Below are 25,182 nucleotides of genomic sequence, written 5' to 3'. Positions count from 1 at the left end.
CGAGAAGACCCTGGAGATGAAATGTGTTGTGGTTGTGAATCTGTTCCTTTTCTCATTTTTATCCGTTTTGCTGTAATGGTATGAGACACTCCCCACCCAGTGAAGCAGTGGTTTGTGCTATTGGATCACACTGCCAACGTCATAGGTTTAAACACCCATCAGTCCTTTCTGTGTAGTTTGCATGTTCTCCCTTGGGTGCTGTGGTTTCCTCACAGTGCATGTAACAATTGGGTGACCCTAATTTAACTCCATTGCAAATGTGTTACTGTTTCAGAGAAAATGATGAGATCAGCCACAATCAAAAGACAGTATTTTTGTCTGGCAATTCCAAAAAGACAAGTATGCAATTCAGCAGAAATATTGAGTTTTGTCGTTTTTCTAAAGGACTGTTTTAACTAATACGAAACTGTAAAACATAGACTTCATTATGGATATTATTTCAGAGTTAAGTTTGAGACACAGGAAACAAAAAGTCAACCGTATAGCATATTTATTAATTGTTTGTGCAAAGAACAAATATAACTGAACCAGATTCCTGCACAACCAACACTTCAAGTCAATTATAAAAAGACCCAGGGAGAGTTTGTTTGTATGTAGAAAAATAAATTAGAAAATCACAGTTGGTACAATAACTTCTTTTTTCGGCTAGTATAAAAACACTATGTCCATAATGATTGACCTGTCAGACATTGTTGAATGAAGAAATGATTTTTTAGCTTTTAGAAGATATTCCTCTCCCATCACCCAACGCTCACTCAACTCAAGAGATTGATATGCATCTGAGAAAAAGTATAGCTGGTTTCTGGAGTGCGAAGAAATCAGAAACTTAGTGGAAATGGCAGATTTGTAGACGTAAGGAAGCAGAAGCCGTAAGATGAAAAGCCTCTACAGACACAAACCTTCAATTAAACTCTGGGAGGGAAGCCATGCTCTCTTTCTTGAATGCCTAAGCTAAACTTCCCTGGGGCACTGGGATGTTTTCATGAAGGTATTTCATGCTGCCTTGCTCAGAGAATTCAGCCACAGTGTGACCCTCTCCTCGAAGCACCCACTTAGTGGTTAAAAGTCCCTCCAAACCCACGGGACCTCTGGCATGTATCCGCGCTGTGCTGATACCGACCTCGGCACCTGCAAGAGGAGTGATAACCAAATTAACTCTTTCGAAGCTTCAATTTTCAAGACCATTAAACCTGTGTGGGGCAGCATACACACCCAGGCCGAAGCGGTATCCATCGGCAAAGCGAGAGCTGGAGTTCCAGAAGACACAGGCGCTGTCCACCTGCTGTAGAAACTGCTCGGCTGTCTCTTCATTCTCTGTGACAATGACGTCAGTGTGGGAGCTGCCGTACTTGTGGATGTGGTCCACGGCTTCCTGCATGCCGTCTACCACTTCAATGCAGCACTCCAGGTCCCCGTACTCTGTCCTGAGGGACTTCACCTCATTTGGGCTGAAAGTTAAATATGATGCAAAACGGGGTCCCGCATGAATCTTCACCTGGGAGAAAAAACCCCCCCAAAAAAACCAGTGTCAAGTTAGAATAATTCTGCAATCAAAGGGAAAACACTTAGAAATGAATTGCCTAAATTATAAATCAATCAAGCTGCACAGGGAAATTGGTGAAGCAATTGGCCAAAACGGCTTGATATTATGAAGTGACCGTGGATAAATGTAGGAGAAAAATGGTGTTTCAATCCCAATCCTGAATGTTCAATCCCTCATCTGCCCTGTCCACGTGTCATCTGCCAGAGCTTTCTTTTTGCCAAGACACGAAAGCCCCCAATTCCCCCATTTCTTCAGAAGTCATCAGTATACGTGTGTGATTGTGCATGAGCAAATTGGTGAATGTGACTAATCATGAAGAAGGAGCAAACTGCTCTAAGATTTAAAAAAAAAAAAATAAAAAACATGTTCATTCACTACAATACAACATGTAATATCTCTGAATTAAACAACAGACGTGTTTCTTACGTGTTCTGCTCTCAACATGTCGATAATCTGGTCAAACACGGGCGTGCGCAGTAGGTCTCGGTGTATAAGGAGGGTCTCCATGGCATTGCAGGCAGCAGGGTAGTCACATTTAGAGTCTTTGACTAGAAATTAAACAAAGTGCATACGTTCATTCAGCAGTTCTGTGTAACCCCCAAAAAATAAAAAGCCACAAGAAAACAAAATACACCAAAAAGGAATTAAGGCAAGTTGACTTCAACAGAAAACAAAGAAACGTTTACATCTAGATGCCGATGACATACCAACATCGATGGCTTTGTCTATGCTGGCTTCATTGTCGACGTAGACGTGACAGACGCCCTCACTGTGGCCCAACACGGGGATGCCCTTCGCCGCCCTCTGGATGTCCCGGACCAGCTGAGATGAACCCCTCGGGATGATCAAATCGATCAATTTATCAAGGCGACACAGGTCCTCCACTTCTTCTCGTGTGCTCACCTACACAACAAAATTTACATTATTTAAATTTAAAAAATGTAAAATTAAATAAAATACGCGTGGAGATGAACGTAATCACAAATATCTGAAAACGAGTTGTTCAGTCTCACCAGTTGGATGGCATCGGCCACTCCGTGAATTGAAAGAGCTTCCTGAGTGAGCTGATGTAGAATCTTATTGGTGTAGGAAGCTTCTTTCCCTCCTTTCAGCAGCAAAGCGTTCCCACTGGCGATTGCCAGAGCCGACACCTGGAGTAATATTTATGACCAGACGTCAGCAAAAGCTTGACTACCACCTCTTGTTGAGTGTGTGGATGGTCTGACCTGTGGGAGGCAATCAGGACGCGACTCGAAGATGACCAGCAGCACGCCGATAGGGACCGTGATCTGCTCCAGCTCGAGGTTGTTCGCCACCCTGGTCCTTCTCAGCACTCGGCCCACGCTGTCCCTGGAGGACGCCGCAAGCTGACGCAGGCCGATGGCGAGGCTGTTCAGCTTCGAAGAAGAAAGACTCAGGCGGTTTATCAGAGGCTGGGAGAATCGACCTAAGATGCAAAAGAATAAGAAAGCGTGCTGACAATGCATTGCTGTGTAAAGCCATACAGGAGGAGTGCTTCATCGCTCTGTAGTCCTTCTATACAACACAGGGGAACAGTATGACTCATGACTCTTGGAAGTGCTACAGGTGGCAGACAAGCGTATTTGTGTCGCGTGATAATCAATGAGACGTCTTTGTACCCGTCACTGTTGCTATCTCCATGTCTTTCTTGTTCGCACTAAGAATCTCATCCTTTTTCTCTGTGAGCAGCTCAGCAAGACAGCAGATGATCTCCGCTCTCTGGAAAAGAAACGTATGATGAACACAAACCAAAATCAGGAGGAATCAAAGCTCCTTGCATCCTGTTATGAAAACATTTTTTCCCTGTATCACTGTAGATCAGAGTAATAACTTCTAATGTTCTAATTTCATTAAACACACAAGAACATTTGTTTCTGTCCTATCACTTTCTAGATATCCTCTGAACTAAAATGGAAGAGCAGAAATCCGCTTTGAGACTGGTTCTGTAGACATTTCTTTCTGTTAAAAGGGAGATTTTGGTTTCCACCATAGCCTGCGCTCGCTCATGTAGAATAGTTGGGCTTTATCTCTGTGAAAGTGCCTTGAGATGACTATGCCGTTATTGGCGTTTTATAAATCACACACAATCAGGGAGCCAAAAGCTCACCTGCTCAGGATGCAGGGAGGCCAGAGTCCTGCCTGCATGTCGAGCCATTTCTGTCTGCTGCTCCACAGTTGGTCCTGGTTGTGATGATAATACACTCATTAACACACAACCACAATAAGAGAATAACATGGTCGTTCCAGACGATTTCTCACTGTACCTGCAGGTTTCACTTCAGAGAAGAAAGTGCCCACTTTCTTCCCTTCCACAATGTCTGTGATGACGTGGCCAGTGACTTTAGGGTGCGTGCCATTGGCAATGACAACAGAGGTCCCACCTTGCAGTGCCCAAAGCGCCGCTTTCACCTGATTCACACAACATGAATTTCAGTGGAATACAACTTTGGCATTTTTGCACGACTCTCTCCTGTTTGCACAGCGGGTTAAAACTTGTTCAACAAGGTCATACAGACCTTGGCTTCCATGCCGCCAATTCCAACTCTGGACTTAGTGCCGTACGTGATTGACTGCTGATCTCCAGGATAGAATATATCGATGAGCTTAGCGTCGTCTGTTCCTGGAGGACTGTCATATAAACCTGCGGGAAAGAGAGTTTTATTTTAATACCTTATCTTACAAGAAGAGCCAAAACCTTGACTGTTCACAATGTATAGTTTCATTTATTCAGTTTTATTTCTCACTTTTTTCACACATGCAATCAGAATATATTGTATTGTTTTTGTCTCATAGTACGTATATGCAAGATATCTTTTGTTTGATGACTGATGTAAATTAATTTTTACAAGTCTGAAATAACAATAATAAAACTTCACACTGATGCGGAAATAGATATAAATTCTTTATCACCTTTTGGCAAGTTATGCATTTCATATCAATTTTTTTTGAAAGTGGTTCACATAACTGATGAATGTTTTGATTAAGATATACTTATAAAAGATGTATTTTAAAACGTACACACTATTTGGACTATTTTGCTGCAAATGTAAGTGAAATTTATCATATTTGATGCCGCATTGGTACCTTCAACATCAGATAGGGCGACGAGAAGATCGACTTTCATTTCAACAGCCAACCGTGCTGCTAAGCTGTCATTGTCTTTGATGCTTATTACCTGAAAGACAAAGAGAAATCGCAATAAATTAGAAAAAATTAAATAAAAATAGAAGAAATTGCACCACTGAGTACAAGCCTATCTGCCATTTCCACTCAGTTACAAAACAAACGTGCTCACATCCTTCTAAAAGACAGTACGGGCAGGTCCAAAAGAACATGAATTATGGGGGAGGGGTGGACCATGATACCATGTGGTGGAAAGAATGAAGTCTCTTTTCAGGGTCATTTCATTTCTGTTTTCCTCCACTTGTGAAATGACCCTGAAAAGAGACTTCATTCTTTCCACCACCACAATCCTGCACTACATTTTGCATTCCCAGCACGCCCGAGAAACGCTACCCACATTTACCCCCTGTAAATCACTGTTTGGAACAGGGGGTGGAACAACAGCGTCATTGGTGTTGATGATGGGGACGATGTTCATCCGCAGCAGTTCGTGTAGCGTGCTATTCAGGTTGCGTCGTTTCTGCTCGTCGTGAAAATCCAGATTGGTGACCAGAATCTACAGACCATTACAAGAATGGAATCAATTATGTGACATTAAAACCACTAGCTATAAGTATTTAGTACTGTGAGCAAAGAGGACATACTTGTGCAGTGCAGATGCTATACTGGGTAAACATTGCCTCGTACAACGCCATCAAACCACTCTGGCCCGCAGCCGCACATGCCCTTGCTTCTAAAACTGGAATGGACTGAAAAATACAGGGATTTTGATTTTAAATTAAATGGCAAAGAAAATCCATTACAAAACAGACTCAGATTCCAAGTGTTTGAGTGTATTCCTTACCATATCTTTAAGTTGGTTTTGTCCAGAATGCAGGGCTTGCCTGACACTCTGAGACAGCAGAATCTCATGTCGTAGTCGCTGCTTTCCAAATGCCACAGCACCGCTTGTAACGATCATCATCTCCCTGCCCTGATTCTGCAGCATGGACACCTGACAAGACACAAAAGACAAGGACATTCACAGTAAAACTCACTTCTAACTCACATTCATTTACACATCCATAATCGGCAGTCTAATATGTTTTTGATCTTCTCACAGGCTCAAACAGGAGAATCGTCTTTGTTCTTGACCTCACTGATCCATTTCATACAATTTATTATATTTTTCTACAGAGACCAGAATATATTAGCGGCATTAAAGAAACAGCTCTAAACTGGTTTCAATCATACTTGTCAGACAGATTCCACTTTATTCATGTTAATGATGACTCTTCAGCTCAGACTGAAGTTAAACATGGAGTTCCACAGGGTTCTGTGTTAGGACCTATAACTTTAACATTAAATATGCTTCCTGTAGTTTATTAGGAAGCACTCCAATAATTTTCATTGCTATGCAGATGATATACAAATCCATTTATTCATGACACTGATCAACTGAACTCAGATAAAACAGAAGTGACTATATTTGACCCCAAACATGTTAAAAAACACTTTTTTCAAAAATGGAGTCACATTACTTAAGTATCTAAAAGTAGATTTGGAGTCAGAGCTTTCAGCTATCATGTTTCAGTTTCAGCTTTCATAGTCTCTACCCAGCTGAGAAAAGCTTATAGTTCAGACTAGTTCAGGCCACCCTGGACCATTTTTTAGGAAAGCTGCTATAGCTTTAGACTGCTGGAAGAGCTTTATTGCGCTGCTTTCTCTCCTCCGTCATGCTCTATACATGCAAATGTCATTAACCTTAAGTTTCTCTCCTGTCACCTGTTCTATTCTTAATCTCTGTCTCTCCCGCCCTACAGAATCTCTGACAATGCAACTGGAAGTTAGTGATCTAAGCCTCCAACTCCCATCAAGTCTTCAGCAAGCAGATTATCTGCCTTCTGATGTCAAGTTGTTTACTGCCGTCCATCCTATCTTATTCTCTTTCTATCCCCGAACTCCAACTAGGGGAGCGGAAAATGGAAACCGCAGGGTCTGGTTCTAGTTTTTCCTTCCATCAATGTCTTTGCCTGAGTGTGGATTAGTTGGGTTTTTCTCTATCAAACTGCTTTGAGATGACAATGTCGTTACTGACGCCACATCAACAAAAATTCATTAATCAGTACCTGCTCTACTATTGAGGCCAGTCGTCCCAGCGCCAAGCCACACTCATCTCCACGTGTGACCACAGCACTGCCCAGCTTCACAACTATACGTTTGGCTTGTTTCAGTTCACTGCGGTGGGCAAAGGATTTCCCATGGGGCCGCGGGAGAGGGACTGCAAAACAAAAGAGTCAAAACAAAGATAAATACAGCAGAAATATAATTCACTGCAACCACGGATGTAAAACGTTACTCACATTTGGTCTGTGAAAATGTTCTGATGGGGACTGGACAGACATTTGAGTGCCGGATTGTGGATGGCAGGCGAGAGCTCAATGCCAGCCTGGCGAACATGGCACTGACAGATGAGTTCCTCTGTGACATGAATTACCAGGTTACTCAAACAGTGACGCAAACTAATCAGACATGCAATTAAATTCTTTCAAATTAATTATCCAGTTACACTAAATACATGAGGAGAAACAACTATAATAGCAAACTGTCAATATTACTGCTATCCAGGGTCACTGGAAACCCCACCTATATTATTACCACTATGTTCCATGAACTTGACTGACCTACTGCAACTGTTGTTACCTCATAGAATTACGGTCCAAAAGTCGAGATGCACTCTTGCACAGATGTACCCTTCACTCAGAGAGGCACAAACACAATCGGAATCATTTGCACGTTCATCAAGAATATAAACATCCCAACACTTAAAGGGAGAGTTGCTGAATGTGCCCTGCAGCTGCTGTCAACACAGATAAGGGGAGCAGCTAACGTTAGCTGCTCTTCGCTACGAGCTACCACGTTTAGCCTCAGTTTGTAGCAGAACGAGCTTAACAGAGTTAAATCAGTGGATTCTTACCAGTCAACGCGAATAACCTCAAAAAAACCAACCGCAGGTACACTGAGAACCCGTCAAAGAAGAGACACGTAGTCACAGGGAGCAGCGGCGCCGCCACATCCACAGCACACGCTGGCCGGGGAACGGAGGAGGAGGTATTCAGGAAGGATATGTCCCCTTACGTAGGCAGAGAACTGGGTGTAATGGCTCAACAAGTACGTTTGTTACGTACGCAAAACGTCCGACGCAGGAAGTTCTCCGGGTTCTCTTGATTCTCCTCGTTTTCTTTTCCCTGTCGTTTTATTAACATTTTTTATGTGTTTATGTTTCTTTAAACCCTATTTATTTCTTCCATGTTTTCCATTTAATTATTTCTTTAGTACCGTGCTGCAGGCACAACTGCAGTTGTAAAAAGGAGTTTGTAGTGTTTTTTTATTTATTAATTCGTTCCAGACATGTCAAAACCCCATGGTATGAAACAAAATACAAGGACGGAAAAAACGGGGAAAAATTATAGTTATAATAAATGTGAATTTATATCTCTGTATACATACATACATACATACATACATACATACATACATACATACATACATACATACATACATACATACATAGCATGTATATACTGTATGAACACACATACATATAAATACACATATACATATTAATGTACAGTTTTGTGACACCCTTTGTAAATTAACGTGTATAAATATACAAATAAATAAATAAAAACATTTTTATAAATATGCATGCACACAAAACAAATAAATCGTTACCCAATGTACACACACCTATCTAGATATACATACATTCACATAGAAATACACATGTAACATATATATAGTTTAACATGTCTGAAAATCTGAAAAGGGGTAGGAAGCCATCCATCTAGCTTCTATACAGCTTAATTTTGTGCAGTTTTGGTTTAGTGAAAGTTTGGCAGATTAATTGTAAAGTCTGACTGTTATACAAATCCATTTATTTAATCATGATCACTCTGAGTTTACAAAGAAAAATATAATATTATACACGAAATACCAATGGCTCATAATGACACCTGAATAACAACTTGTCTCTAAAACATATAGAAAAAATATGATCAATTGATTACAAATTGTACGTTTTCATTAGTTTTGTTTATTCAGTAAATTGCAAAGCTAGTTGGTATTGATTCAAAAACTATTATCATCATTATGTCATTTGAACAATTACTTTTCCAGAAAAAAATATAGTTTATCTCATCAAATTTAGAATTAATTTCCTAATTTCTTTGTCAACTGACTAATTTTATCACATGATTGTGAAACTTTTATGTAAATTTTTTGTCAAGAATGCTTTTATTTTAGTGGGATTTTAGCTGTCCCCACTTTTTAAACAGTATATATTGTTTAATTTGATTGATTTAATTACATTTCTTGGACATCTGCCATCTCACTGTGTGCGGTCCCATGTGAGCCAATGGTTCGAAACAACCACTGAAAGATATCAACTCATCTTTAGTAATCTGACACCAAGGCACATGAGTGGCGTGTACATGCCTGGAGAGGCCTATGAAATATTTATGAGCAGAAAGGGCAGGAGCACAGTGCACAGCGAGTTGCAAAAACAGCTGCAAGCAGAGCAATGGGGAGTGTTGAGGAGACCTTGAAATGTCCCGTCTGCCGGGATTTCTTCACAGAGCCCGTGACGCTCCAGTGTGGCCATGACTTCTGTCTCACCTGCATCCAGGCTGTCTGGGAAACGGATGACTCAAACAAGGGTCCTCTCTTCTGTCCAGAGTGTCAGATATTTCTCCCCTCTGACCTCACACTGGCGATAAATACTGGCCTTCAGACCAAAGTGAAGGACTTCATCACGACCGGGCCATCGTCAGCAGAGCGACACACAGCAACTCCGGGAAGTACAACCAAATCCTCTCCAACTATTTACTGTGATCACTGCATAGAGATGCCATCGATGGCTGTGCGGACCTGTCTCACCTGTGATGCCTCCCTGTGCCAGGCTCACGCCCTGCTGCACCAGCAGAGGTCTGCACTGAAGGAGCACACAGTGGTGGAGGTGACCAGAGATCCACTGTCTCTGAAATGCAGAGAGCACCGTGATGAGCTGAAGCTCTTCTGTTTGGAAGACAGGATCCCTGTCTGCTGTTTGTGTGTCCTGATTGGGACGCACAAGCACCATAAAGCATCTCAACTTCATGAGGCCAGCACAGACTTCAAGGTAGAAGAGCTGTTTATCTTGCTATAGGATTTTTGTCCTGTGAATGACAGCAGTATGCATTGGTTGCTGTATTTATGTTCTTCAGGCTTGTTGTATGATTATCTTTAGAAAATGCTGGAAACAACGATGAGCCAATTGCTTCAAAGGAGAAATGAAGCAGAGCATGCCATCAAGGATTTGGAATCACTGTATACAGAAACAGTGGTACGGTTGATGTGAATTCAATGCTTTTAAAAAATTGTTATTGACTGATATTATCTTTTGTCATGTGGATAACGCGGTAGTTATTTCCTAGAAGTCAGCGGCAGATTTCAAAGAGCGAATCTCGGACAAGTACAGCAGGATCCACGCCGTACTAGACGGGGATGAGCGTCTGATGATGCAGATCATAGATGCAGAGGAAACCTGCATGACGGAGTGGCTGGAGGTCCAGAGAGGCATCATGGAGGCTCAGATCCAAGAGATAGATAGAATCAGAGCTTCGAGCAAATCACTCCTGCAGGAAACAAACGATCTGCATTTCTTACAGGTATGTCACTATCACTTCAGAGTGGAGCTGGAATAAAAGAGATTTTTTTTTTCCAGTCATGATACATCAAATAATTTGTTACCTCTTCATGTTCAACAGCAAATCACGTCAAACAATCTTTGGTGAGTATATTGTTAACTCGAGTTTGTCCTTTTAAACATCAAAGTCCAAAGCGTCACTGAGTTTGACTTTTTCTCGTGTGACTTTCGTCTTTTATCATAGTGATCCTTTGGATTTTGCACCAATCCAGGAAATAAATAAAGATCTGTGTGACCCCGAGAAGCTCAGAACAGTGGAGCGACTGGTGGATGACCTCTCAGTAGCTCTGTCTCAACACTTCCCACGCATGTGGTCATGTTCGTTACTTTCTGTATTTTCCCCCATTTGAAACCAGCCACTATTCTCTTCATAACTGTGTCCTCACCGTAGATTTTTCCTCCTTTGCAGACTTAAGTTGTCCAGCTTTAGACACCAAAACAGCTCACCCAAAACTGGAAATAACTAAAGACAGGAAACAAGTGTTCTGGAGACGCCAGCCTGTCAGTGAAGGACAAAGCTCTCGTCCATATGACTCACAGTACAGCGTCCTCGCTCAGGAGAGTTTTACGAGTGGCCAGCACTACTGGGAGGTCATTGTCCAGGACAAGCCCTTCTGGATGATAGGAGTGACCACTGGGTCAGTCAGCAAAATAGAAAGTCTGATTCTGACCTCCTCCAGCCTGGGTGTGAACAACACATCTTGGTGCATCTACCATGGAGATGGGCAGTATCTGGCGTGCCATGATACCCAGGAGAAGCAGCTTCCAGTGACAAAGAGAGTGAGAAAATTGGGTATTCTGGCAAATCTCCAGAAGGGGGAGCTGTCATTCTATAATGCTGATGCCATGACTCTGCTTCACTCATTCTGTGTGCAGTGCTCAGAGCCTCTCTACCCTGTGTTTAACCCATGTATTGACATGAATGGATTAAATAGGCAGCCTCTCACTTTATTCTGGATCAAAGACCCCTGGGACTGGCATTCAGAGGGGCACACGAATTAAACTAAGAGGGTGTCATTAAATGACTGAGCCAGGCACAAATGTACTGATCATGTTTATCAAAATATTGAATATACTATGAGAAGTGAAAAAACCGATGTACTGAATATGCTGACCCAAAATCAAGAGGGTAAAATAATGTGCGTAGTTGATTTGAATATAACCTTTTCTGTCTTTGCAAAAGTAATGTTCCAGCAGTAAATCTTTTATAAGATGACATCGGGTGCATCTTAAAGAAATGCTTTGGTTTTTTGGACAAATCATCCCTGTTCAGCACTCAGCTTAACAGCGCTCGCATTTGCCTTTATGTATTGCTGAAAGTAAATGACCCGTGTGCAAACTACTGGCTTGCTCTTTGTGCATGCGTGCCTTCAGTCTCACATGTCAGTGGCCTCATAGAATTGTTGCCCTGCCGCAAACAATACTTCCAATGAGGTCAATAGGCATCACCAGTAACACAATAATTCTACACAACTGACCCAATTATCTGTTTTACATAGTTGTTGGTAGATCATGTTTTTGTTCTTGTGTGTATATTAAAATCGTGTCACTGTCTTCATCAAGGATTCAGCTGCAAATTATGTTCCTTTGGTCCTGGTGGTTCAAGTCATGAGGCTCTAGTTGAAACACAAGGCAGATTTATTCCTAACTTGTAAACATGGACACTTAAGGTTCAGAGAAATCCTTTACTGATTTATTTGAGCATTAAAAGCAACATATATTCCTGTTTAGTGTCAGAGGATTTTTTGTAAGCCATCTATCTTCTATACTGCCTAATACAATGTAGGGTCATGGGGTCGCTGGAGTTCATCTTAGCTGACAATGAGTGAAGGCAGGTTACACTGTGTACAGATCAACAGTCCATAAACAGAGAAACAAGGATGTTTTTGGATTGTGGAAGGAAACCATAGTACCTCGACAAAGCAATTACATGTACAGAGAGAACAAGTCCGTAGTCCTACCAGGGCTCGCCTTACAGCATCGCTTCGAGGTGACAGTGTGTACACCAGAAAGAGCACAATTTTATAAATCTTTCTCCAAATAAAACCTAAACGACTGTGTTGGATCAGTGAAATGTTGAAAAGGGAGGTAAAATTTGTAATTTATTGAGTCTTTTCCAGATGTGTAAAATGTCTGTACTGTGAGAGAAATATGAGTAAATATCTGAAGATTGAAGGTAGAGTTCAATTTCTTGTACAGCAGATCAAAAGACAGAAATGGGGTTTGTACAGTATTTTGATAGAAAATGTGACTGAATGGAAAAAAAGAAAAAGATCAAAAATCATTCCCAATAATGTTGCAAACTTAGCAACACTGGCCAGCATGCCAGCGGGTGCTTAAAGAGATGTTTGAATCTTTGAATTGATCCAATCCAGAAAGTTTGAAACACGTGCATAAACTCCAGGCTTGTTCTTCTTCCCACACTGGTCTCCCCAACTCACCAGCCCATAAACAACATGGGTACCATTATTCTGGCAAGTCAACGGACCTCCAGAGTCTCCCTGAAACAGGAAACAAAATAGCTGAAGAAAAGAAGCAGTCAATAATGTTTGTTTTGGGGTTTTTTTTGCAGAAAAGTAACTAACCTGGCAGGAGTCGACCCCTCCCTGCAGATGGCCCGCACAGAGCATAGTATTATCCAGGACATTGGCATAAATCTTGGGTTCGTTACATTTCTCCTGGTTGATCAACAGGACATTAGCCTCCAGCAGGTGATTGGAACCATACTTAGCTGTAGAAACAAGGTGGAAATAGATGATCAAAAGCGTATCACAATAAAGTTGTTCATGATTCATCATGTGTGGTTGTCTGCTCTGTGAAACGTTCACAAATCTCACTTCTAAAGTCTTCTGAAACAACCCCAAAAAGGCCAGCATGATAAGGTCAGCATGATTCTGTGTTTGAACAGGCAACAGGAGCTTTACGTACAATCTTCAGTGGCTCCCCATCCAGAGATTTTACACTCCGTCCCATCAGGCAGTTGGCCGTTTGGCAGACAGGCTGTCTTCACAAACTGGGTCTCATTGGCGCAAACACCATTGTTGCTACGGAGCTTCAACAAAGCTTAAGAAGTACAGTCAAATTATTGATGTTGCAATGAAATAAACAATTTAACTGTTGACGTATGGTGCACTCAGTCACATTTTTCATCTCAAGCATCAATTCTCACCAGTTAAATAATATCAGCGCTTGCACTGAATAAACAAGGGGCAGTATTACCGATGTCATTGTAGACAGCCGACGGAGTCTCTCTGTAGTTCTCATGTCTAATTGCCTGTTCAACATCAATGACTTGAGTTGAGGGATCTCCACCATTCAGTGACAGGCTTCCCATCTCCACCTGCATGTCCTTGTTTGGTTCACTGTGCAAACACATACAGGAATAACACATGTCTGGCATTGATGTGTTCGGAAAAAAAACAAACATTTCAGCCCACTCTTATGCTTACATGCAGTGTCCAGCTGTGAGCACCCAGCAACTTGCAATCAGAACACCTCCACAGCTGTGTGCGAATGGCCGAGAGCTTTGACTTGGCTTCACTTGCAAAGAAACCTGCCAGGGTATTGCCCCTGGAGAGACTTTCAAACCTCCATAGATCCGAGTAATAGCTTTTTTAGGCTGGGGCAGGCCACAAGTGCGAAACTGTTGTGTAGCGTTGGTGCCAGGGGTGGTAGGGACATCAGTGGTAGGACCAGGGGTAAGGACATCAGTGGGCATGGTGGTGGAATATTTTGAAGGTGCAGTGGTCTTCTCAGCAGGCGGTAGAGTCGTTGTTGGTGGCTGAGCGGGAGTTGGCTGAGCTTCTGTAGGGGCTCCATCGGTTGGCGTCTCACCTGAAAAGATGCTCAGGTCGATAATGCACACCACACTCAATCAGATAGTTGTTTGTTGCTTCAAAGCTGACCTGTCGGTAATGGACACTCCATCACATCACAGTAGTCCCAAAGAAGCCGCCGGCCTCTCCTGATGAAGCACCATGGCATCGATTCTCCGTCTGGGTTTCTGCGGCAGAGGGGTCATCCTCTCAAAGATGTGCACAGCTTGAATATACTTGAGGAGTAGTTATCTAATTTTCCCTAACCTGCAAAAGTTGTGGTGGCCGAGTCCATCTTGCTCCTCGTAGGAATCAAATGGATCTGTACCACTTTCCACAATGAAGTGGGAGTTCCAGAAGAGGCACTCGTCGCCGTCGTCTGTCTCGCTCACATTGCCACGATACGACTCGCCATCATCCACAAAGCAATCATCTGGGCCTGAGAAACATACCCCGCTCTGTCAGAATGGATTATGTCTATAGCTAGAAGAAGAAGAAGAAGAAGAATGCTGAGCGCAGAATTTACCGACGTGGCAGAAGCGTCCACTGTACCCATCAGGGCAAACGCAGTTAAAGTCATTTCCATCCTGGACACATGTGCCACCATTTTTGCATGGATCGGGATGGCATGTTGAATCTGTAGAGGAGAACACAGTACACAATGCCAACTTGTTTTCATGACCTGGGAAATTCAGTCTAAAATTGTGATTCTGTCTTATCTGGCTGAAAATGTACTCCTTACAGTGTCTGCAGTGCGGAGGCTGGAAGGGAGCCTTGCATTTGCACTCGTAGAATGGAGGAGTTGAAGTGAGCACACACTCACCACGCCCACATCTACCTCTCTTACAAACTTTTGGACCTGAGATGAGAACACGGTAAAAAAAGAAAACGTGCTCTGCTTGTTCTAATTTCAATTCAGTGTTATATTCCGAGCATGCATCATGAGGTAGAGGGATTTTTCGTCAAACCTTTCTCGCATCGCTTTCCCTTGAAAGGTTTTGGACAGTCACACTTGAATTTTCTCTTGCCTTTCTCCCGACACTCGCCATTGTTGTGGCAGGGGTTGGGGTTGCACTGGCCTGGGAGACGACAAACATTGGAACTATAATAAAATAAAATGTGGAGTATTTGGAGAAAACCCCTGAATGTAGATTCTTACCATCTGGTTCTTGAATTTCAAAAAGCCAGTCTGTGATACCTTGGTCATCTTCTTCATCATCATCATCACCACCACCATCTATTATCTCGAAGAATATGTCTGAAACCACAATTTTTATTTAGAATTCAAATTATAGTTTGCTATAAAAGAAATGAAAAAGAAGTACCAGCCTTCGATTATGTCCTTAAAATGGTGCTTCTTTTTTTCTTTAACGCCGTCCCGTTGATGAGGCCCATGACGGTGATGCTTTTTCTTGTGTTTTCCATGTTGCTGAATTGGATTTACAAAAAGATCATTCCAGATGACAAACTCAGCCAACGAAGAGTTGCAAAAAATACCCATTTGCAATTCCTGAACTTTTGCAGCAAGTGTAGCCACAAGTCATTTAATGTCCTTTAACAACATTTAAGCAACTGCACTTAACATAATTGTCATACCAAGCGACATTGAAAATAACAATAGATTTTCCTTTTAGTACTTGAACGCTGAATGACAAATCCAGTGCATACATACTTCAGCAGGTATGAGGAGCACCGCGAAGACGAGGCAAAAGAAGAGGAGCTTCAGGTTCATGGTGGCAGCGGACCAGGAGAGCAGAGAGAGAGTGCCTTGTGTGGCAGACCCCCTCACACTTTTCTAGACATTGGTGTGAGGACACTAACCTCTGAGTCGTTCCTTTCTGGCCCTCGTCCCTGCTGCTGACTCAGTTTTATTGACTCACTTCTTAGAATAGACACTTTCATAGATATGGAACAGATTGTAGGATGTTCACACTGTTTACATTGACATTTGCAATGAAACTAAATAAATGGTGCAGAAACAGGATTACATTCTTTGCCACAAATGAAACACTTCTCAAAAGAGAAAAATAAATCAAAGTGAGTTTCAATAAAACAGGTTAATGATGCAACACGAAGGCTCAGAGAGCATATTTGTACAAAGGTGACTGTTTGTTTGAGAGCAGACTTTGGATTTATACACACACATGGGTCCATTTCAGGATAAATCACTGCTTTTTTTCATTCTATTCTACACAGCATCACTGACATCTAATTCAAAATATATTATATCCATTCTGATTCTAAATGTAACTGAAAGTCTAACAAATACTGGAAAGATTTTGCAGAGCATCTAAAAATCAATCAACACCATTAAACATTTTACCTACAGTCACAGTTTCTTAAACAAAGCAATCAAAAAAGTCAGCGCCAACACTTCTTTTACTTCTGTTGTATTTATCTTAAACCTTAAGGGCAACTACTGGTTGCTGGTTTGATGGATTGTTTGGACGTGTACCCAGAATGACTCCCCAGTCTTTACTAGTGTTCATCAATCCTCATTCATTCATCTTCTTCCAATTGTCGATACACCTTCTGATAACTTAAAATCCACAACTCTCAAATGAACAAAGTTAATCGGACCACAATGGAAAATTGTTGGAAAATCATCAGTAACCTGTGCTCACAGGTAGGAGGCTTAAACACCATCACCTGCCTCAGTTTGTGATAAAAAACCACCAAGTGGCGTGGTGAGGTATTACAAATAACACAGAACAAAGCATATGGTTCCAACTACTTCCAATAAACAAATCATTTCTTGGTTCTTTCTTCTATAGGTCCTTTTGTTTCAAGTGGAGACATTTTTTGCACGTGGTTAGGATAATAAAATTAGAAGTCTTCACCTTAAATTCCCACAATGGAACAGACATTATGGGAATACTCTAACTGGCAAGTACTTCTTGTAATAAAGATCGAAGCAACCAATTTATTCATTATTTACTTACTAATTTCCATTATTTGCTCATAATAGGGCATCTTATATTTCTCATCAAGCGTTAACAAAGGGAAATCTTTTTTTTTTGTTTTGTTTTATAGCCACTGTTGGCGTTTGACATTTGTTTCATGTTTATAGAGTCTGGCGGACAGTTGCTGTATTTCACTGCCATACTTGTATGTGTATGTGACAAATAGAAAATCCAATCTGAATCTTATCTAACGTCTTTGTCTTGAAGTTGCCAAGTTCCCAAAAACATAATTGGATTTGATTAGAAAAGAGTTGATGATTTCAATGATTGACAATGAAAGCAATAATGTACAAATGCAAAATAACTGCGTTTGAATCCCACCTTTAACGATTCAACTCAGCTAAAGTTAAAATGATGCCTTATGACCTATAAATAGACCTTTATAGGTGACACTGTGCTTTGTGTTTTTGAAATAAAAAAAAACCATCAGTCAGTCATCATTGTTTGGAGACAAAGTATTGCAGATCACAATAGGATTTGCATTGTTGCCCCCGTGGTCGTGCCCTGGACACAGGGCCAGGTGGAGACAGTCCAAGAAAGTTCCCGCACAGAAAGAGAAGAGCGGCGTCATTTTGTCCGCCTCAAGAAAAGTCACTGAACCTGCAGGAAAACTACACAAAACACCGATCTGACAGAAGCGTTTTGTGAACGGCAGCTGATGCGGCACTCCGCCATGCCAGGCTGTGTACTCCCCTTCAAAGAACTCAACACACCAGGACTCGGGCCCCCGGCCGAGCCAGCAGTCCTCCTTCGTGCCTTTGCGGGGAATGGTGGGGTAGGTAACGCCAAGCTCCCAGTAAGTCTTTCCACTCACGTCTATCTCCCAGTAATGGCGACCAGAGCGAAAGCTTTGCAAGCTGATGACATTAAGGGTGGTGTCAAAGCGTCCGGGGACTTCGGGAAGTTGCTGCCATGTGTTCGTGTAGGTGGCGCTACCACCCGGAGGAGAGATGATCAGCTTTGGGTGAGCTGTTTCTGGATCCAGGCACACCTCACTGGAATCTGGAGAAACAAATTCAACATTTTTACTCTCAACATTTTACATCTCGAAGGTCTTGAATTATGAATATAGGGGGGGGGGGGGGGGAGTGCACTGACAGCTCTTGATGAGTTTCTTGATGATGGGGGTTTGAGAACAGACAAGCAGGAGCATGTTGTGGGTGAGGCTGAGGATCTGGTCGGCTTTAGTCTCATCCAGCTTCACACTGCTCGGGTCTGTGCTGTTTAGCAGATCTATCACTCTGGGGGACGTATATTAATGAAAAAAAGAGCATCAACTGTTACACTGAATCTTTATTGGTCTATGATTATTATTATTATTAAACATTATTTTCTTCCAGACCTCTCCGATGTCTCCATATCTTCATGCTCAGAATAAGAAAAGAACGTCTGGTGGAAAAAAACGGTACACATTTGCAATCTGTAACTTTTATAATAAACTGTAATGGTTACTGAGTTACAGACTATATGAGACAGACTCATCTTCTCACCTCCCACACTTTGAAAACCTGATTTATAACACTGTGCATTTAAATTTTTATGACCAACAAGCAAAATAAGACATTTGTAATTATCGTCAGACCATACTTTAATCACCATCGTATCGGGCTCTGTGTCATTCTGGTCCAGAACCACGTTGAGTCTGGCCAGGCCCTGTTCGATCTCCTGGATCAGAGAACAGTTTCTCTCCATGAGCCCGTCCAGGGTGGAGACAGCAGCTCGCTCCTCCATCTCCAGGTGGGACAGCGTGATCCTCAAATCCTCATCCAGCACTGTCTGGATCTCCTGGTATTTCCGTATGATACTCTCCCTCACCACTGACGACTTTCTCTGTGTCAGACAAACACGTTCAGACGTCAACTGCACTGCCTGATGACAGGGACGATGTATGTTTAATGCAAGGTGAAAAATCCGAACACTAATTGTAATGTGAAGAAAACCTACTGTGATTTCTGATTGGCGTGCTGCCAGTTTCTTCAGTCTGTATTTCACAGCTTCCCTTTGCTTCTTTAGACATTCGTGATGTTTTCCTAATGTCTCCTGCAGAAATGTTGCACAGACATTTAACACAGCAGAGGAGAGGCGGTCTGATTATTCCCTACAAAAGCAGAGAGATTATGGTAATTAACAAGAAATTGAATGTAAACTACAATGAAATGAAGATCGACTGACATGAGTGTGTGTCCCCAAACAGTCATCTTGTGCAATCTTATTTCTCAGTTTTTATGTAAAATTTCATTTCCAAACAATTTGGCTCCCCAATAATGGCAGCTGGGGATATTTGAGTCTCAGCCTGACGACCCTCTATGAAAAGCAGAAACAGATCAACTTACCACCAAGTACACACACACACGCACAATGTGATGTGACCCAGTTCTGTCTGATATTTTGTCCTCACAAAATGAATATTCCTCGGTTCCTCTTGAGCTCATGAGGAAGGTTTTGAATAACTTTAAATGAATAAATGTAGGTGGATAAAATGTATACAACTCCGGTTACAATACCTAAATATTAGTCAATTACAAGTAAAACTACTCAAGAAAGTATGAGAAAGATTCTCAAGTAAAAGAACAAAGATTTCATGCTTTTTATACTGCATTGAATAGCATCGATTGAATTCACCTGAAAACTTGATCATTCTGTCTATAATCTTTCAATTTTCACCTCAATAATCCCTGGGATGGGAGGAGGCCGTGCACTGACCAGCAGACTTTGGAGAAGAAAAACGCTTCTTGTGATACAATTTGACTTTTGATTCCTTTACCAGGAATGAAAAATCTGAGATATTATCTTGTGTGTTTTAAATGAGTTTTATTGTTCAGCTTGTTTGTGTTTTACTCTTTTGTAATTATTGGTAATTATTATTATACGGTTTTTGAGTATCAGATCAACATATATATTTAGGTTGTATAGTTCTTCAAAGCATTTCTGATGATTTTCAAATTGTATTTTTTATACTGTCATAGAAATACTTTTTTTTTTTTAAATATGTTCAGGTTTGACTTTGATTAGAGAGTAATTCAACAGTAGAAAACGGTTTTGATGAATTTGTTGGAGATGATCCTCTTTACAATCTCAGTCTAACAAATGCACATTTCTCACATTGTAGTATTTGGCTGTGGTTTAGTTTGAAGGTCAATACAGTTGACAAATATAAGTTATTCAGAAACTTCATTGCATTGTATATTGCACATTGGAGATTTTTCAGCTCTTTTCTTTGTCTGTATTCTCCATTATCTGTTTGTGTGTGTCTGTGTCATATATACTGTATCTGGGCAAGTGAGACAAAGTTTTGATTCCACTGGCTGTCCAGAATGTACAACAAAATCACTGACAGTCCTCACTTTGACTTTGAGTATTTAGCAGAGAGAGGAGTGGCAGGACAACTTTATGGAGCAAAATTAGATTTATTTTTTTGTTGTCCTGTAGTATTGTGCGCTACCTGCTTTATGAATGGTGTGCAGCCACCTTGCTTAGCAGCAAACATTACTGATGTGTGAACGTGGCACACTGTAAAGCCCTAAAAATTCTTATGAATTAGTGAAAATACATTATGTAAATGAAGTCCATTCACATTATAATGTATTGTCTTGATAACTTCAGATTTTTTATTCTCGTTTTCGTTTGCACTGTAGTTTTTCCAAACTACAGCCAGCCAATAAGACACATTTTATTTTATATCAATGGACGTAAAAATAAGATAAAAAAAATATACTATCCCTTCATTAACAGATACATAATGATTGAAAGTCAACCAGGTAACACTAATAGTGGAGCAAATTCAGAACTGAAACACATTATTCAAAGACTTATTTAGGAAAATATATTCGGGGATCATCTTATATGTGCTTCGAATTACTGTTTTGAGAACTTTGTAGGACCTCTAAATTTGTTCTTGGTTTCTTTTGCTTGAGTTGGTCTGTTTGTTATTCTAAAAACAATTTTTTACCTGGAACTCTGAAAAACATTTCCCACCACTGCTGAGAAGATAATTGAGCCAAAACGCTGCACTGTCTTGCGAATCCTTCTCGATGATGTTTCGTGGTTCAGGTGAGACACTGACATAATATATTTATACCATTTTCACACATCAAGGTATATGTGCACATGTCAGATGTAGTGTTGCATAAGTGGAAAATATTGATGCAGAGTCATTTGAAACCTAGAGGTGGACATTTGACCAATATGATTTTTTATGAATATGAATATGAATTGAATTAAAGATGCCACAACTTCCTCAATCAAATATTCTTTCTTCCTGTTAATGTGGTACGCTTTGGAAAATGGTCTGATATTAAGTCTGAAAACATGAAAAATGTTCCCACACAAGCACTCCAGCCGATCTCTATTTGCATAGGTCAAACGATTATACCACCTGTTGGGTCCAGAGTCTTCAAATTATTTCACCTCCCGTGTTGCATTACTGACATGTTTATTCATGATATGCAAAAAAGGAAAACAATGAACAGAAGAGAGGCAGTGGGTACCTTTGGTATAGCAGAGGATCATTATGGTTCATGGTGATTTAAAGCTTTATTGGCTTAAATTTCAATACAACAAATGGCAGTGTGGGTTTTCATTTATAAAACAGTACTGTCAAATACACTTGCTTCTTACATTAGGGGTTTGAGCTATTTGTCAGTTACTTTACGTTGGCATTAAAATATATTGAGATTTGTACTTCCAATACATGTAAAGGGAACGTGTCTGGGCCATGTTTATGAGAGCCTGAGAAGAGAGACATTTTTTTCTGTCAGGTTTCGTGTGTACAGTAGCCAGGGGAAGGATGACTGGTGGTATGCAGGTGCTCGGATGATTCATTTCCATGTAGATCCAATAAAACAGTTATTGAGTCAGCTGACTGCTTCCCCGGTGACTTCTTTTTTTTTTTTTTAAATTCGAAGACTCACTGAGCCAATTCTTGCAAACTTTGGACCAAAACTGTTTCAGCCCAAGCGAAGGAAAGCTGACCCATGTTCAATCTACAAGCGTGGACATTTCGTAATGGCGCCATGAGGTTCTACTGTACTTACAAAGTTCCACAGGAATCGACAGCAACAAATAGTAGGAAGAATCAAGCAAGAAAGAAAGGAAAGCAGTTCCACTCGAAGCAAAGCAAAAGTCAAAACAAGCGCAGTCAAAACAAATAACATGACCCTATTCATCATTCATTCTCATTCTTTGTCATTTTTGAACATGGAAGAGATTCCCGTTCCCGTTACTGTCCATTTTACTGTGCAAGCCTAGCTGGACAAATCTCTCAGTTCATAGTCTCAGGAAGCCTCAGGGCAAACAGTCCGTTTCATGGCTTCCTTGATTATGTCAGGATAAAACAAAAATCAGAAGAAAAAGAAATAAACCAAAACCTACATCTAGATTACAGTTGTTGTGTGCTATCTGAATGAATGTACAGAGTTTTGCATGCTGCTCTGAGCGCTAGAAGAGCTTGGCCTTCTTTTTCATGTCGTTGCGTTTCCACAGGGGAAGCCTGTCAAACTCCTGGATCTCCATTCCAAAGATGTCAAAGAACGTTTCGGGTGCTAAGTGGCGCTAGAATTGAGAACAAAGGTGGAGAAAACAAAGGAAGGGAGGGAGGGTGGGGAGGGGTGGTTCTTGGTTAGCACCGAAGCCACAAAAAAGGTCACTGCAAAAATGACAAGAAGCAATGGATACTGCACATTCCTCGCTACGGTTGTGTTTGTGTAACATGGCATTTACACAAAGTAGAGAAATGCAGTATTAATTGCCGAAGGTCAGGTGAAAACTGATACCTCCAGTCTGGTTCTGTCCACATCCCTGGGCAGTTTAGCTCTCCCTCTACTGGTTATCATGAGCATTTCATAGGGATACACCTTCAGAAGGAGACATTCAAGAGTGAACAGGTCAAATTTACAAGCTTCGATTGAGCTCTTCATAAACTTGCAAACCATTTTCATCCTATGAAAGGAAGCTGTCAAATTTAGATGTTTTTTTTGGGGGGGTGGGGGCGGGGGTCATTCTGACTGTGGCGAAGGCAACACTGGGTGGGAGAACAGGTATGTGACAGGAGGCTGACTGGGTTGTTTGTTAAGGTTGTCAGGGCAAATGCAGGTGCTATGGTGTGCACACTTTTCCTTGGTACTGAAACGTGCAACAAATTAGGTACGGGAAAAACAACAGTTAAAAAAAAAAAAACAGAGTTATGTAACTGGTTGTATTTTTAGAGTAGTTTAATGCAAACTAAAAATAGACCTAACATCAGAAATGTAGGCCAAGTTAATCCACATGGGAATGATTGTCCTGGAAAACGGAGGCGTGTTGTGTTCCTTTAAATAGCCCTCTGTACGGAAAGAAAGTGGCTGATCGTAATCATGGCTGAAATGCTCAATAATAAGCAACTGGAAGTTCTTTTGAAGCTTCTGACCAACTCATATCCACACAGTAACGTGTATACTCCCTTATATACAACAACAGTATATAGTGATATGAGTTGTTTTGAATGACAATCTGGGCATTGGATTCTCCACTGTATGATATATAAATATACAGTATCCAGCCACTTTAAGTCAAAGCTATGTGCAGATGAGCATGGAGAAGCCGGCATGCTAAGCGAAAGAGTGACTCGGCAGCTCCTAAAGCAGCATGCTGAATCAGCTAATGCGAGTTTTTTTTTTCTCACTAAAAATGCATTTTTTCCACCAATGTCCCTACACTGTGATGGCAGTTATTAAGTACTCTCTATCATGTACACCCCTCCTGTTGTCTGGTGCTTTTTGCATCCTCTAAAATACAGTTAAAGAGCTGAATAGCATATACAATTTGGAGCATAAATCAGTTGTCATCAGTACAAGAAGAAGAAGATACTTGCTTTTGGTTCCAACATATTAGGCATAGATACTCCCCTGTCCATCCTTGCAAGTGCTGCACGGCCATCCTTAATGTGCTAAAGAATAGAACATACACAAATGTAATATAGTGGAAGGTGACTGCAGGGTTTATGGCATGAGTATGTCCATTACTGACGGTAGGTGCATTTTTCATTGGATGAAGCAAGTAGCTGAGATACTGTTGAGTATCTTAATAAGTATTCAAGATGGGCAGTTTACATGTCTTCTGAATGTCTTCTTTTCTATGGTGATCTCTTTGAGATTCTACTTTGAACAATGGGATTGAGCTGGAGTCATATCATGTACAAACAACACACAGAACACAAAATGAGGCAATGATTGTACATTGCATTTATAGTACACTGGCTCAGCTATCGGGCAGTGCGTGTTCTCACATTGGAGGCATTTGAAATCACTGCACTACAAGCCCTGTAGCTGACATTATTCCAACAGTGATGCAAGCATGTAGCGGGTGTGGGCGGTGTGCATTCGGGGGCAAGGTGTCTCTTGCAATCCACAGGCAAGCAAATATATGATGCAAGATGAGGAAGCATGCTAAGCGAAAAAGCAGATGGGAGACATACCTGAAACTCTGCAGGACAACATGGGACAGAAAATGAGACTCACAGTTAATGGTTTTGCTGTCAGGTCCTTTGCCAGACTACTATCTATAACACTACTGTCCCTGATGACACATTATGCGGATCATTATGTAATTATGTAAATATGTATATATATTTTTTTTCAAATGCATGTCCATTTAATGTACATGTAGCAAGCCGTTTCTGAATACTGATGCTGAATAGCTCAGGTGAAATCGACAGGAGATTTATAGGGTGGCTACATTTTTGGAGCAGCTCTCACCTCTGCCTCCTCCACACATGTCACCATAGCTGTTGTACTGGGTAAAATCTGTTGACTGAGGCTGCGGAAACACACACACACACACACACACACACACACACACACACACACACACACACACACACACACACACACACACACACACACACACACACACACACACACACACACACACACTAATGCATCAGCGAGAGCATATGGACAGGTTATTGCTCATTCACAAAATATTTTTGCATTGATTTAACATTAATTTTACAAAAAA

The 25,182-nt window shown here is 41.2% G+C and overlaps 5 protein-coding genes across 28 annotated transcripts in view; 1 reads left to right on the top strand and 4 right to left on the bottom strand.

Moving 5' to 3' along the window:
• Positions 1 to 474: 474 nt before the first annotated feature.
• Positions 475 to 7,799, bottom strand: LOC308120387 (delta-1-pyrroline-5-carboxylate synthase-like). 6 transcript variants are annotated; one of them, XM_080480992.1, is made up of 18 exons: positions 7,644 to 7,767; positions 7,370 to 7,425; positions 7,030 to 7,147; positions 6,796 to 6,947; positions 5,532 to 5,681; positions 5,332 to 5,436; positions 5,091 to 5,243; positions 4,649 to 4,739; positions 4,081 to 4,205; positions 3,829 to 3,973; positions 3,672 to 3,745; positions 3,184 to 3,283; positions 2,770 to 2,990; positions 2,557 to 2,694; positions 2,251 to 2,446; positions 1,970 to 2,091; positions 1,213 to 1,495; positions 475 to 1,128 (listed from the first exon to the last, which is right to left on the bottom strand). In XM_080480992.1, the coding sequence occupies exons 3-18, from the start codon at positions 7,124 to 7,126 to the stop codon at positions 947 to 949; spliced, it is 2,334 nt and encodes a 777-aa protein (XP_080337118.1). In that variant the 5' UTR covers positions 7,127 to 7,147; positions 7,370 to 7,425; positions 7,644 to 7,767; the 3' UTR covers positions 475 to 946. The 6 variants fall into 6 exon arrangements, with proteins under 6 accessions (XP_080337118.1, XP_080337117.1, XP_080337115.1 ...); XM_080480991.1 differs by having other exon boundaries at positions 7,351 to 7,420; XM_080480989.1 differs by having other exon boundaries at positions 5,085 to 5,243; positions 7,370 to 7,420.
• Positions 7,800 to 9,248: 1,449 nt separating this feature from the next.
• Positions 9,249 to 11,414, top strand: LOC308120461 (E3 ubiquitin-protein ligase TRIM39; the record flags this gene model as incomplete). The annotated part of the gene is made up of 6 exons (XM_080481076.1): positions 9,249 to 9,845; positions 9,954 to 10,049; positions 10,141 to 10,374; positions 10,474 to 10,496; positions 10,597 to 10,730; positions 10,822 to 11,414. The coding sequence occupies 6 exons, from the start codon at positions 9,249 to 9,251 to the stop codon at positions 11,412 to 11,414; spliced, it is 1,677 nt and encodes a 558-aa protein (XP_080337202.1).
• A 669-nt stretch (positions 11,415 to 12,083) lies between these two features.
• LOC308120935 (hyaluronan-binding protein 2) lies at positions 12,084 to 16,292 on the bottom strand. The gene is made up of 13 exons (XM_080481883.1): positions 15,900 to 16,292; positions 15,557 to 15,656; positions 15,387 to 15,485; positions 15,196 to 15,306; positions 14,970 to 15,086; positions 14,754 to 14,864; positions 14,495 to 14,666; positions 14,318 to 14,415; positions 13,862 to 14,246; positions 13,632 to 13,774; positions 13,341 to 13,475; positions 12,998 to 13,143; positions 12,084 to 12,913 (listed from the first exon to the last, which is right to left on the bottom strand). The coding sequence occupies exons 1-13, from the start codon at positions 15,957 to 15,959 to the stop codon at positions 12,749 to 12,751; spliced, it is 1,842 nt and encodes a 613-aa protein (XP_080338009.1). The 5' UTR covers positions 15,960 to 16,292; the 3' UTR covers positions 12,084 to 12,748.
• A 1,328-nt stretch (positions 16,293 to 17,620) lies between these two features.
• LOC308120457 (putative E3 ubiquitin-protein ligase TRIML1) lies at positions 17,621 to 22,165 on the bottom strand (the record flags this gene model as incomplete). The annotated part of the gene is made up of 6 exons (XM_080481071.1): positions 17,621 to 18,192; positions 18,289 to 18,431; positions 18,533 to 18,579; positions 18,787 to 19,020; positions 19,135 to 19,277; positions 22,162 to 22,165. 6 exons carry the CDS (start codon positions 22,163 to 22,165, stop codon positions 17,621 to 17,623), a joined length of 1,143 nt encoding a protein of 380 aa, XP_080337197.1.
• Positions 21,608 to 25,182, bottom strand: part of ablim1a (actin binding LIM protein 1a) — a 40,307-nt gene continuing 36,732 nt past the window's right edge. For 11 of the 19 annotated variants that reach the window (XR_013936060.1, XR_013936061.1, XR_013936063.1 and 8 more), the window contains 4 exons: positions 24,921 to 24,981; positions 24,038 to 24,112; positions 22,962 to 23,042; positions 21,608 to 22,740 (listed from right to left, as the gene is read on the bottom strand). Coding sequence is in view for 4 of the 19 variants with exons in the window: in XM_080482016.1 (XP_080338142.1) it covers positions 22,712 to 22,740; positions 24,921 to 24,981 (90 nt within the window). In the remaining 15 variants the exon portion in view is untranslated. The remainder of the gene's footprint in view (positions 22,741 to 22,961; positions 23,043 to 24,037; positions 24,113 to 24,920; positions 24,982 to 25,182) is intronic. The other 8 variants (XR_013936062.1, XR_013936065.1, XR_013936071.1 and 5 more) reach the window with 2 other exon arrangements.

This window comes from Lipophrys pholis (assembly GCF_963383615.2).
Source record: "Lipophrys pholis genome assembly, chromosome: 15".
NCBI classification, from domain to species: Eukaryota; Metazoa; Chordata; class Actinopteri; order Blenniiformes; family Blenniidae; genus Lipophrys; species Lipophrys pholis.
The sequence above is the reverse complement of the archived record's forward strand: the minus strand, read 5'-3'. Positions and strand labels throughout refer to the sequence as shown.

Bases quoted from the DNA above. Each gene is read 5' to 3' on its own strand.
- LOC308120935 (XM_080481883.1), bottom strand. From the start codon at position 15,959: ATGAACCTGAAGCTCCTCTTCTTTTGCCTCGTCTTCGCGGTGCTCCTC. The intron at 15,657-15,899 runs GTATGTATGCAC...AATCCAATTCAG, and splicing joins TGCTCCTCATACCTGCTGAA to CAACATGGAAAACACAAGAA. The intron at 14,667-14,753 runs GTAAATTCTGCG...TATGTTTCTCAG, and splicing joins TGGACGCTTCTGCCACGTCG to GCCCAGATGATTGCTTTGTG.
- LOC308120387 (XM_080480987.1), bottom strand. From the start codon at position 7,126: ATGTTCGCCAGGCTGGCATTGAGCTCTCGCCTGCCATCCACAATCCGG. The intron at 4,206-4,648 runs GTACCAATGCGG...TCTTTCCCGCAG, and splicing joins CGCCCTATCTGATGTTGAAG to GTTTATATGACAGTCCTCCA. The intron at 3,746-3,828 runs GTACAGTGAGAA...CATCACAACCAG, and splicing joins CTCTGAAGTGAAACCTGCAG to GACCAACTGTGGAGCAGCAG.